The sequence below is a fragment of the Hylobates moloch genome, unplaced genomic scaffold (genome assembly GCF_009828535.3).
Source record: "Hylobates moloch isolate HMO894 unplaced genomic scaffold, HMol_V3 SCAFFOLD_1, whole genome shotgun sequence".
Classification (NCBI taxonomy): Eukaryota; Metazoa; Chordata; class Mammalia; order Primates; family Hylobatidae; genus Hylobates; species Hylobates moloch.
Window position 1 is genome coordinate 216,620,187 of NW_026652276.1, and position 14,054 is coordinate 216,634,240.

At 38.1% G+C, this 14,054-nt stretch overlaps 1 protein-coding gene across 3 annotated transcripts in view; it reads left to right on the forward strand.

Annotated features, from left to right (window-relative positions):
• Nucleotides 1-14,054, forward strand: part of NUP205 (nucleoporin 205) — a 93,707-nt gene that overhangs the window by 70,290 nt on the left and 9,363 nt on the right. For all 3 annotated transcript variants that reach the window (XM_058427035.1, XM_032761852.2, XM_058427040.1), the window contains exons 34-38: nucleotides 814-952; nucleotides 3,158-3,284; nucleotides 8,310-8,386; nucleotides 10,655-10,783; nucleotides 11,278-11,404. In XM_058427035.1, the coding sequence (XP_058283018.1) occupies nucleotides 814-952; nucleotides 3,158-3,284; nucleotides 8,310-8,386; nucleotides 10,655-10,783; nucleotides 11,278-11,404 (599 nt within the window). The remainder of the gene's footprint in view (nucleotides 1-813; nucleotides 953-3,157; nucleotides 3,285-8,309; nucleotides 8,387-10,654; nucleotides 10,784-11,277; nucleotides 11,405-14,054) is intronic.

Below are 14,054 nucleotides of genomic sequence, written 5' to 3' on the forward strand. Positions count from 1 at the left end.
TCTGCTTTTATTCCCCCTCAATAGGAAGCCATTTTTTTGGTCTAAAAATTTAAATATAAACATTTACAATAAATATTAGCTTATTAATACAATGTTCTGAGACCTACTCTTAAAGGTTAAGTGATTTTACAGCCTCATTTTAACTCTTAAATCTTGTTTTATTTTTATACAGATTGAGCTTCTCTAATCTGAAAACCTGAAATCTGCAGTGCTCCTAAATCCCAAACTTTCTGAGTGCCAATATGATGCTCAAAGGAAGTGCCCATTGGAGCAATTTGGATTTTGGATTTTCAGATTAGGGATGCTCAACCAGTAAGTATGTATAATGCAAATATTTCAAAATCCAAAAAAATCTGCAACACTGCTGGTACCAAGCATTTTGGGTAGTGGTACTCACCCTGTAAAATGGGCAGCATAGTGGATTTTTGGCTTGGGTAGAGGAGAGGGAATTTTAGGGAAAGTAACTTTTTAAATCTGTTTCTTACTTACAGCCTGTATGGCCCAAGGAAGCATTTAGAGAAGAATAAAAATGTTTGGGAAGTTTCAAGGCTTATCTTGTCAAATTACATAGGTTTTCCTTGATAAGATTTTTCAGAATTCAAATAACTGTTTTTACTAACTAAGCTATGAGTTTAGGAAGACACAACTTTCTTTGGACCCCGGATGTATATATGAGATGCAGAGTACTCACTAGTAGCTTCATATCTTAATCAGCTGGCTGTGATTTATTTGCCATATCAATGTTAAGGAATTGCCGAGAGTATACCTTAATTCTTGGAATGTTTTCTTCTTGTTTGGTTGAAACAAATCAAGCATGTTTGGCATGAGAGACTCTCCAATGTTCATCCCTACCCCAGTGGATCGCTACCGCCAGATTCTCCTCCCAGCTCTCCAGCTGTGCCAGGTCATCCTCACATCTAGTATGGCCCAGCACTTGCAGGCAGCAGGGCAGGTAAGGTGAACCCTTTGTTTAGATATTGTCTAGAGCAAAATCCTCATTTTACAAGTACAGAAACCTTGCACATAGAATGCTTAAGTGAATTTACGTTAGTCCTAATGTTTGTGGCAGAGCAGGGTAGAGAAAATAGGCCCCTGTACTTTGTTCTTAACTACATTGGCCCATTTTTATACTGTTGTTTGAATGAAACACTGTAGCTAATTAATAGAATCATGAGACAGAAAACAAGAGATTGAAATTTGTTCTTCTATAAAAGAAAGCAGTTATTGTGTTAGGAATAAGCTGGCTTCTAAAATGTAATTTAACCAGGTATCTATTGAGAGAGGGCTATGCTAGGCCTTGCAGGCTGGGCATGGTGGCTCACGCCTGTAATCCCAGCACTTTGGGAGACTGATAGATGATAATACTGCATTTATATATGATAGAGAATGAAATAATTTAAATGAGTGATTTTGCTGTCAAAATTTTTTTAAACACCAGAAATTAGTTTTATTTTGATTGCTTTTCAGTGAAACACTAACATTCTAACACACGTTTTTAAAAAATTAATATTATATGTAATTTAGCCTTTCACTGATTAATTAGGCTTAGCATTATGAATCTACAACCTTGTATTGCTTTATTGTATTTTGGAACTGTGTCCTAAAGCACTTTGATTTCTGGTAATTTTTTCTGCTTTCTCTACCGTCAGGCGTTAGGCCATCTCACCAAGGTAGATGCTGCTGTTCTAAAGTGGCACCTTATTTTATACCGTAGCAATCTGGGTGGACGTCCTACTTCTTTTAGGCCTATGTGGTCTTCAAGTTAGTACTTTTTAAAACTCAGAGACTTTGCCTGTCTTCTCCTAGATTGAGAGTAAGATTTTTTAGTAGAAGTGGGACATTATGATATAAGACACTGGTTCCCTAACACCAATCTTGTATTGACTGAAGCAGAATCACCTGAGGAGCCTCTTAGAGAAGCACAGGTGACTGAGTTCTGTGACCAGCCATTATAAGCTTAGGCTAGGAATCTTTATTAAAAAACAAAAATGATCACAATTCTAAGTGATTCATATCCTTGGCTTGTTTTGGCATATAGTCTGGCTTTAAAATGTTTGTAAGCTAGTTGAGATATTCCTAAGTGAAAATACTGAAAGAGGACTCCATGAGTGTACATTATAAAATGCCAAAGTGGAAGAGTAGAGTTGGGAGGTCAGGATTTATATCTCTTTTAACCGCATCAAAAGGAGAGTTATGGCCAGGTGTGGTGGCCCATGCCTGTAATCCCAGCACTTTGGGAAGCCAAGGTGAGAGGATCACTTTAGCCAGGAGTTTGAGCGCAGCCTGGGCAACATAGCGAGACCCTATCTCTCTGTCTCTGTCTCTGTCTCTCTCTCTCTTTTTTTTTTTTTTTTGAGACAGAGTCTCACTTCGTTACCCAGGCTGGAGTGCAGTGGCACGATTCCAGCTCACTGCAACCTCCACCTCCCAGGTTCAAGTGATTTGCGTGCCTCAGCCTCCTGAGCAGCTGGAATTACAGTTGTGCACCACTACACCTGGCTAATTTTTGTATTTTTAGTAGAGATGGCATTTCACCATGTTGGCCAGGCTGGTCCCAAACTCCTGACCTCAAGTGATCTACCCGCCTCGGCCTCCTAAAGTGCTGGGATTACAGGAGTGAGCCACCATGCCTGGCTCCTATCTCTATTATAATAAAAATGATTTTTTTAAAAAAAAGAATTAGACAAAAGCTTTTATGTGATTTCCCCATGTCATGCTAGTTACCCTTTCATAGAACAGCTTCTTGAATTCACTAGTCATTTTTATACCCACTTATATTAAATTCTTACTCTAGTTCATTTGGCCAAACAATAAAGAAAATAGGGGTCAGATAATGGTTTTCATACAGTAGTTCTGAGTTATATTCTTCTACAGTAGTCTCCAAATGTATTAACTTATATGCTTTAAAATAATCCTTTAGTCTTGTGAATTTTAAATGTTTACTTCCTGAGGAAATAAATGTGTAAGTGCAGAAAAAAATTGCTTATCTGTTACTCATCCTCACTTATTGCGAGGTTGAGTATTGTATTATTGAGTATTATTGTAATGTTGAAGGTTACTTCCTTCAACATTATTTATAAAATGAATTATGCATTTATATATAATCTTCTGCTTCTACCTCTGTTTTTTCTATTCCTCTTCCTTTTCAATGGCTTAGGTATTGCAGTTTCTTATTTCACATTCTGATACCATACAAGCAATTCTGCGCTGTCAGGATGTTAGTGCTGGGTCTTTGCAGGAATTGGCTCTGCTGACAGGAGTTATAAGTAAAGCAGCACTTCCTGGTGAGTTGATTATGTTGAAAGGATTTTTAATAATTCTTTAAAGACTGACAAATTAATAGAATGAGTTTTTTTGTTACTTTGCAGCTATATATGACTTACTTGAAATTGGTACTGCTAACAGAGCCTTTATTTATGTAATAAGTTTATGTTTATAAAATGATACATGCTTGGCTGGGTGTGGTGGCTCATGCCTGTGATCTCATCACTTTGGAAGGCCGAGGCAGGAGGATTGCTTGAGGCCAAGGGTTCAAGACCAGCCTGGGCAACATAGAGACACCCTGTCTCTACAAAAAAATTTTAAAAATTAGCTGGGTGTTGGAGCATTCACCTGTGGTCCTGGCTACTTGGGAGGTTGACGTAGGAGGATTACTTGAGTTGAGAAGGTTGAGACTGCAGTGAGCCAAGATTATGCCACTGCACTCCAGTCTGAGCAACAGAACAAGACTCTGTCTCTGTTTTTTTTGTTTGTTTGTTTTTAAGATACAGGCTCATTATAAAAATATTCAAAAGGAGATAACTAACACTCAAAATCTCACCACCTAGAAATTACCAAATGTTGACATTTGATAAATTTTCAAACATTGCTTTATATGTACATACATATGAGAGAGGGAGGTGGAGAGAGAGAAAGAAAGCAACAGAGACATAGAGAGGCAACTAATGAGAATAGGATGACCTTTTACATGCTGTTTTAAACAAATATTTAATTTTACATGAATTTATTTTTTATTACACTTTAAGCTCTAGGGTACATGTGCACAACATTCAGATTTGTTACATAGGTATACATGTGAATTTTACATGAACACAGACAAAAATCTAATTGAAGAGAAACGAAAGGAATTGCCAAATTCCAGACAAATGTTTCTTTACTACTAGAGTATGTAACCTTTTAAAAGATCACTGCCAGTAAGGAAAAACATTATGAAACATTATTAAGATACTTTGGTTACTTTCCCCCCTTATAATTTCTTTACTACATGTAAATTTTGAATCAGTTAACTCCCTGATGGGAAAGATGAAATGATGACTTCTTTTACACTTCCTCTTCCACTCTCAGATGATGTTTGCTTATATCATTTTAACCTTGTCAGGTTTTGTAACATTTACATCTGTATGCAACCAAAATATCCTCAACTACTTAGTTTTAGTTGTATATTTACATAGATTCACTGCAAAACACCAGTTGTGTTCCCCACCATGGCGTCACCATTCACCAGTTCTTTCTTTTGATTTATCTGTTGGTATTTTTAATTTGTACTGAGGTTCCTTCCCTCAAGAAAAAGCATGCTGTCTCATATTCCTGAAATTCTCTAATGTTTAACCGAGGCGGGCGGATCACGAGGTCAGGAGATCAAGACCACGGTGAAACCCCGTCTCTACTAAAAAATACAAAAAAAATGAGCCGGGCGTGGTGGCGGGCGCCTGTAGTCCCAGCTACTCGGAGAGGCTGAGGCAGGAGAATGGCGTGAACCCGGAAGGCAGAGCTTGCAGTGAGCCGAGATTGCGCCACTGCACTCCAGCCTGGGCGACAGAGCGAGACTCTGTCTCAAAAAAAAAAAAAAAAGAATGTCTGAAGGTTGTCTTTGTTCTTTAATGACAGGACGGCCGATTATGATTTTCTTTTGCTTAGAATATGTAATATAAATGATAGTAGCTGGCATTTATTAAGCATGTATGTGCCAGGTACTGTTTTAAATACTTGACATGTTAATTGATTGGAAGACACAGCAGTCTTATGAGGTAGAACTGTCATTATCCACATTTTACAGCTGAGGAGGCTGAGGCACAAGGAGGTTAACTTGTCCAAAGTCACACAGATAAAACTGCATAGTATAGAGTTTCCCAGGCAGTGTGTCTTTTGAATCTATATATGTAACTACTAGGCTACGCTACCTCCATTTTTATGTTGCTTTGGAGATGTATGAGGCAACCTCTGAATCCACCCTATAATCCCCAATATTTTTCTTTGGGCTTGCTCGGTGGCTGAGCCCTCTGGGTTGAGTGAAGTTGAGAGTTGGCCAGGGCTGAGTACAGTGCCGGCTGAGTTACTTGGAGCCTGTGCTTCTTCTTCCAAGGAGATCCCAGGGTCTATTCTACTCAGCCTGTGGTGTGCTTCGTTCACCAGTTCATTCCAGTGTCCTAAGATGATACCAAGTCAGGCCACCCTTCTTGCCTCTACTAAGGTCCTGTAGTGTTGTGGGGTGGAACTGCTAATGGTTTTTCCTTTGATTTTTTCCAGGACTTAACTAATTACTCTCAATGTACTTCTGTAAATTTCAGGGTCTCCATGAGATTTTTTCTCATCAGCACATATAGCTCCTGCCCATTCTTTTTAATTGACCGCCTGGTTTTCCAGTTGTGAGATAGTTAACTAGACCCTTGTTTTATTTATTTGTTTGTTTTTTTATTTTTGGGGGGACAGGGTCTCACTCTTGTCACCCAGGCTGGAGTGCAAAGCTGCAATCGTGGCTCACTGCAGCCTCGACCTACCTGGCTCAAGTGATCCTCCCACCTCAGCTTCTCAAGTAAGCAGGACTACAGGCACATGCTGTCACACCAAGCTAATTTTTTATTTTTTGTAGAGACAGGGTCTTGCTATGTTGCCCAGGTATTCTCGAACTCCTGGCCTCAAGCATTCCTCCCACCTCAGTCTCCCAAAGTGCTGGGATTACAGGCATGAGCCACCACGCCTGGCCTATTTGTTTGTTTCAGAGACTGGGTCTTACTCAGTCACCCAGGCTGGAGTGCAGTGGCATGATCATAGCTGGAACTCCTGAGCTCAAATGATCCTCCTGCCTCAGTCTCCCAAGTAGCTGAGAATACAGCACACACCACCACGCCTAACCAGTCCTTTGTTTTTTAATCAGATTCTATGACATGTTGACTGTTTCCAAGCTTCTTAAAATTTTAAACAGTATGGCATTTAATAACTTTGTGTGTATATGTGTGTGTGTACTTATCTATTTATCTCTATGTATTTACATATGCATTCATAAACATCTTTGTACATTTGTTTTTATTTTTATTACTTTTTTAATTTTTAATTTTTTGTTGTTGTTGAGACAAGGTCTCACTATGTTGCCCAGGCTGGTCTTGAACTCCTGGCCTCAAGCAATCCTCCTGCCTCAGCTTTCCAAAGTGTTGGGATTACAGGCGTGAGCCACTGAACTTAGCCCCATTTTTGTCCATTTGAACTGATAAGACTTGATAAATTCCTGGCAGTACTTTATCGGAAATATATGTGCTTAACGTTTTTGTTAAAAATAATACCAAATATCCTCCCAAACTTTTGAAAACACTTTTAAACAAGTTATACTCCTATCAACCCTGTTGTGTATAGTTCAGCCCTGTATTATCCTATAATTTGCTATAATTTATGCATGTTTGTCTTAAATGCTCCCATTAGATTGCAGTTCTGTTTGTAACTTTGTATCCCCCATGCTGCCTAGCCCACTACCATGTATGTTGTACCTCCACAAATCTTATCAGCAGATTTATTTTGTTTCTGTGACTCACAGATATATATATTTTTTAATTTTGTTTTTTCAAATAAAGACGAGGCCTCACTATGTTGTCCATGCCAGTTTCAAACTCCTGGACTCAAGCAATCCTCCCACCTCAGCCTCCCAAAATGCAGATGTGAACCACCATGCCCAGCTGGCTCACAGATATTCTGAAAAGTATTTTAGAGTTGAGAGTGATTGATATACATAGAATAGTTAGATGGCATTTAGCAGAAAGATATTACAGAACCTGAGAATTGGAAGTCCTTTTAAATTGAGGCAGCAGTTGACATGCAGGGGAAAGTGAACTTTGGAACAGCAATACCTGGTGCAGAGTTCAGCAAGTTTGAGGACAAAGAGGAAAAAGTCTTAGTTTCATGATAGTGTTAGGTGCAAAATCAAGGTTTCAAGGAGTTCAGATGGGAAAGGAGGGCATAAAATTTATGAATACAAGCAGCAACTGAAGAAAAACTTTCCAAAAGTTGATACTAACCAAGTTTTTGCTTGGTTTTGTTTTGTTTTGTTTTGTTTTGGAGTACAAGAACGACTTTAGCCTATTTTCAAATAGGAAAACTCTTCTGTGGCAGGGTAGATTTTAGTATGTTAGAAGAGAAAGCGATTCTGGGAGGAGACTCTCAGAGGAGTTGAAGGTGGGACAGGATAGGCTCTCGGGAAGCGGTGAGGCACAGGTGGAGGTATAACGAGACCGCATGTACCAGATGATAGGATTTTCTGTCAGTTTGTGTTGAGGGCTGAGCTAATCTAAAAAGAGGATGACCTGTCATGAGGAGAGAAGGATCAGGTTCTTGGTTATGTACTACGGAGTCTATGCTTGGAAGTGAGTATGAAGTGAATTAAAGGAATCTGAAAACACATAGGAAGTTTGAGTGGCTAGGATAGGTTTAGGTGGGTATTCCTCAGCATGATTAGTGATGGAACAAGGAAACAAACTAATGGGGAGAATGACATGTTACGGTCACTTGCAGGCTCATTAGAAATCAGGAGAGGCTATGGCACTATTAGAGGTGGGTCATTTCGATTTAGGAATTTTGTAAGGCGTCCAAACTAAGAAGTTGAATGGAAATGTTTTTGTTTTCTTTGAAAATTGTACTTTGCCTAGGGGAAAAGAAAAAGCAAATTATGTATATTTAGAGGTGTTAAAAAGAAATGCATTTTATTCTTACTGTTTCATATTCTAAAAACTCCTTTATGAGAAAGTAATTTAGAAAATTACTTTTATCATTATAAAAAAATTAGATTTTTCTTGAAAACTAAAAATGCCTTTTAAGATCATTTCACTCTGCATTTTAGATTGGCTTTGAATGCACATATACCGGTGCTGTTATTAATATATAACAGGTACTTAGTCTTTGTAAAATCATAGTTCTCTAAACTTTTTTATGGCAAGAATATCTGTTCATGCACATAAAGAATATTAGAAATATTAGAACCTCTCTTCCTAGTTTTTAATGTTTTTGTTTATATAATAATATGTTTTAAAGCATTCTACATTTTATAGGGATATTAAGTGAACTCGACGTTGATGTAAATGAAGGGTCTCTAATGGAGCTACAGGGACATATTGGAAGATTCCAGGTAACTGATTCTTATTTCTTTAAATAGCAGTTATAAGACATGTTACGAAATATACCATCTTCCCCATTGTGCCCCCTAGACTTGGGAAACCCCTTTCAACTGTTTTAGTGCTTTGGTTTTTCTAAATAATATGCTTATATTGCTGCTTCTTGATTTTCTAATTTTAGTAATCATCTGTTGACTTTCCATTGTTGGGGGATGGGGAGGAGATGAGAATTTAGACGTTTTTACTCCTTTTCTTCCATCATACAATGTATACATTTCCCATAACATCCCCTGAAACTCAATATAATTACATCATAGCTTTGGTTACATTAATATTTAGTGTTACATTATTATGACTGTGTAAATGTCATTTGTGAATAAGCCACGAGCAGACTGTTTGCCCTAGAGTTTTCTTTTTTATTTGCTTGGTTTTTATGTACTTATTACTGATTTATCCCCAGATTCTTTACAAGCTCTGTAATCTCCTCTCAATATGTTCTAACATATTAGTTTGTCAATTAGATATTTTATCAGTCTTTCTGGGAGCCTCTTGGCCTGGTTTGGTCTGAGCATCTTTACTTTTTATTGACTGCAGAGTAATTGTATTTATGTACTAGCGTTTATATTGATACAACAGTTTTCTTAACTAGTCCTTTTTTCATGCACTGTTTTTCAAGATTTCAAAAGAAAAATGCTACTATTAGCATTTTTGTGTACATATTTTACTCTGGATTAAATAACACATGGTATCACTGGGACCAAGGGTATACACATAGTACATCATTTTGACATCATAATCGTCAAACAGCATTCCAGAAAAGATTGTACTCTCACCAACAAAACCCAAATACTTTGGGCTTTTTAAGTCATCTTTCATTGGTATGGAGGAAGACACCTTTTTGATGGATCTTTCATAAGATGAGCTTCAGAAATGTTTGAGTATATCTATTTTATCTGTAAGAGAAGCGGCAAACACATTTATAAATGTTAAACATAGATATAACTATTTTGGCAAAATAAGTTTATATTATAGTCTCATTCATATGTTTTGCGTTATCTAAACTTACAGTGGCCAGGTGGGATGGCTCGCTCTTGTAATCCCAGCATTTTGGGAGGCCAAGGTGGGTGGATCGCTTGAGGCCAGGAGTTTGAGACCAGCCTGGGGAACATGGCTAAACTCCATCTCTATTAAAAATACAAAAATTAGCCATGTGTGGTGGTGCATGCCTGTAGTCCCAGCTACCTGGGGGGCTGAGGCACAAGAATTGCTTGAACATAGGAGGCAGAGGTTGCAGTGAGCTGAGATCAGACCATTGCACTTCAGCCTGGGCAACAGAGCGAGAGACTGTCTCAAAAATAAATAAATAAAATAATAAGACATTGTATATTATGTACGTGTATGGCTCTCTATATATCTAAATCTGTATATGATATTCCCAATTTTTAAAATACATATTTCACTTAAAATACATTTATTATGTGCAGAACATTGTGCTAAGCACTTTAAATATAATACCATGTCTTAGGGAATCCTGACAGCCATCTTATAAGATAGGAATTGTTATTACCACTTTAGAAATGTGAACATACAGGCGTGAGAAATTAAGTAACTTATTCCCGGTCACAGAGCAAAAAGTTGTACCTGTTATTGGAACCCATGTCTCTAATTTGAAAGCCATCAGCTAACCTCTAGATATACTGCCAATATTGAAATCTTGTCCTTTCTCTTTGAGAACCATGGGAAATACTGTATTCTCAGGTGAGAAGTATTAACATTTGAAGCTGGGGACATTTGCATTTATCTTCCAAGGCGATCTGTGTGTTTGTAACCCCTTTATGAAGTCCCTGGGAGCAACCACAGGAGTAACAGCTTTTAGATTTGTGCCTTGGTAGACACAATTATCACAGACGTGTCCATCTTGTGACTGCCCTCTCATTTTGCTTGTCTTTTGTTTATAAACTTGTTTTTCATTTAATGAGTGTCTTCTAAAGAATTAATACCTACTTTGATATAATGCAGAAAGTTATTTGGCAAACATTTAGATGATATTGGGATTTATTGCTTTAAAAAAATGGTACTCTTTTCATCTGTTAGCTACCAAATACCTTTGCAAAAAGTTGAATTTTAATAATGCTACTTTTAGTTGGCTCCATTTTAAGTAAGATACTAGATGCCTTAAGGAATGATTCCACTCTCCACTGAGTTTTTCTTTTTTCTATCCCTCAAGAAAGAGAGGTTACTAATTTTAAATACATTTAACAAGATATCTTTTTCTTTCTTAGCGCCAGTGCTTAGGACTACTAAGTCGCTTTGGTGGCTCTGACAGACTGCGTCAGTTTAAATTTCAAGACGATAATGTGGAGGGAGATAAAGTAAGCAAGAAAGATGAGATTGAACTGGCTATGCAGCAGGTAAGAGGGGCAAGAACCATGTGACTTCTCTAAGGTTTTTATGTTTTTGGAAAACATTGATAAAAATAACAGATATGGGCCCGGTGTGGTGGCTCACGCCTATAATCCCAGCACTTTGGGAGGCCAAGGCAGGTGGATCACCCAAGGTCAGGAGTTGAAGACCATCCTGGCCAACATGGTGAAACCTTGTGTGTACTAAAAATACAAAAAAAATTTAGCTGGGTGTGGTGGCACGCGCCTGTGGTCCCAGCTACTTGGGGTGGCTGAGGCAGGAGAATTGCTTGAACCCAAGAGGCAGAGATTGTAGAGAGCCAAGATCATGCCACTGCACTCCAGCCTGGGCAACAGAGGGCGACTCCATCTTAAAAAAAAAACAGATGCGAGTCATTTTACAAATTGATTTATAACCTTTTCTTCTTCAAATCTCGATTTTCATGCTAATTAAGACACTTCAGGGTCTAATATTTTTGTTACTGCTGTTTTTTTGATTATAGATTTGTGCCAATGTAATGGAATATTGCCAGTCTCTCATGTTACAAAGTTCCCCTACCTTCCAGCATGCTGTGTGTCTCTTCACTCCTAGCCTTTCAGAAACAGTTAATAGAGATGGACCGCGGCAAGGTGAGCTTAGTTTTTCATTCTGTATTGAAGGAACTAAGTTGCTATGGTTATAACATAGCTCTCCAGCTTGGCTCCAGTAAGATGCAGTATTTTCTTTAAGTGCCATTAGTGGGAAACATTTTAAATAAGTTTTAAAGTTGAGCGGGCGGTATTATTATTAGACCTATGTACAAGACTGGAGAGAATAGAGAAATTCAAGATTTACTGAGAGTAAATCTAGAGGAACCATGTTTTGAATAGCACTTGAGGGCTCAAAGGATCTAAATTGGGGAGTAAGGTGGCTGGGTGAAAAAGATGAAAATACAACAAACAGTTTTATATGTTAAATCATGTTAAGTTGAATTCAGTGTCTAAACTGGGTTTTTTATTATAGCTCCGAATTTCTATAACATAACGAAATACAATTTAGATACTAATTAGGCCAACTTACCCTGTGATTCTTTAATGACTCAGCAGGGAATGTTTGAATATGGGGCAGGATAATGGGTAAAGCTGTTATCCTATGGAACACTCAGAAGAAAAAGCCCATTAGTATCTTGGTGGGGATAATGGAATTGACTGTTGGTGATTTCAGGAAGTCTTTGTTTGAGATCTGTGAGAAAAATTTTGTCACATTTTCATCTTCTTCAAGATCTTACTGTCCCTGAAAATTACTTAATCACAAAAAATATGTGTTTAGTAGAGTAATAGTATAAAATGACATTATGAAAAATATATTAGTGGCCGGGTATGCAGTTGCTTACACCTGTAATCCTAGCACTTTGGGAGGCCAAGGCAGGCAGATTAACTGAGGGCAGGAGTTCAAGACCAGCCTGGCCAACATGGTGAAATCCCATCTCTACTAAAAATACAACAAATTAGCCAGGTGCAGTGGTGTGCGCCTGTAATCCCAGGTACTCTGGAGGCTGAGGCAGGAGAATCGCTTGAACCCAAGAGGTGGAGGTTGCGGTGAGCTGAGATCACACCACAGCACTACAGCCTGGGCTACAGAGTGAGACTTTGTCTCAAAAAAAAAAAAAAAAAAAATTAGTTTAACTCAAAGGATTATAAATCATTCTACTATAAAAACACATGCACACATGTTTATTGCAGCACTATTTACAATAGCAAAGACTTGGAACCAACCCAAATGTCCATCAGTGATAGACTGGATAAAGAAATTTTTTTGTGGCACATATACACCATGGAATACTATGCAGCCATAAACAAGAATGAGTTCATGTCCTTTGCAGGGACATGGATGAGGCTGGAAGCCATCATTCTCAGCAAACTAACACAGGAACAGAAAACCAAACACCACATGTTCTCACTCATAAGTGGAAGTTGAACAATGAGAACACATGGACACAGGGAGGGGAACATCACAGCAGTGCCTGTCGGGGGATAGGGGGCAGGGGAGAGAGCATTAGGACAAATACCTAATGCATGTTTGGCTTAAAACCTAGATGACAGGTTGATAGGTGCAGCAAACCACCATGGCACATGTATACCTATGTAACAAACGTACACGTTCTGTACATGTATCCCAGAACTTCAAGTAAAAGAAAAAAATATATTAGTTTAGCAACATTCAACCTTATCCTATATAAATTATGCTAAGAACTTGGTTAGACAAATTCTATTATAAAATGTCCTAGCTAGTAGTATTAAATTTGTTGTTGTAATTTATGTGCAACAAAATTCACCCATTTTAGGTATACAGTTTGAATGCTTTTTGGTAATTATATGAAGTTGGGTAACCATCACCACAACCAAAATACAGGACAATTCCCTGTTCCTTAAAGATTTCTTCTTGCCTTTGATTGCATTTGACTGTTTCCTTCCACTCCGTCCCAGACATCTACTGTTCTGATTTTTGTCACAAAAGTTCGGCCTTGTCCTACCAGTGTCTGCTTCTGTTTGTATTATGTCTAGGCTTTTTCGTTTTATGCCATGGATGGGGGATAAGAGTACTGACTGGTAGAATCTTAGTTTGTCATATTGAGACAAACTAAGTCCTTAATAGCTAATAAAATAACCTTTATTTAAAGGTATCTTTCAGTGATTGAAAGCGAGTAGTCTTAGGTGACAGGATGTCTTAAAGAAACTGGGGAAGTAGCTACAAAGATTTGTAGTTCTATTTTATAGAGTAAAATAGTTAAATTAGACTGGACATGTAAAGTAGTTCCTTTAGCTTAAACAAGTTAATTTTATATAGTTCTTGTTTTCTCCTATATTCAGAAATTTGGAGCCGGGCATGATGGCTGAGCCTGTAATCCCAGTTACTCAGGAGACTATGGCAGGGCGATCACATGAGCCCAGAAGTTCAAGGCTGCAGTGAGCCAAGATCATGCCTCTAACAAAAAAAAAGTTTGCTGCCAGGAAGATAGGATAAAAAGGGGCCACCATGGGGGAATTGCAATATCTGGATGTCTTCACTGGCATGAGGGGAAAGTTATCCTTCTAGTCCAAGTGGCTCAACCAGTGTGAAAGAAGAGATCATTTCACTTTGGAAGGGCATGGAATGATTGGGAATCCTATCCAAAGACCTGTCACCCAGCAGTGACTTATAACCTGATTTATCCCCTTTCCATCTGGCAGTTTGAAAATGAACATCAATCTGTTTATTAATCTCTGTAGGACTATGGCTTGATGGAGACCTCTAACTCTG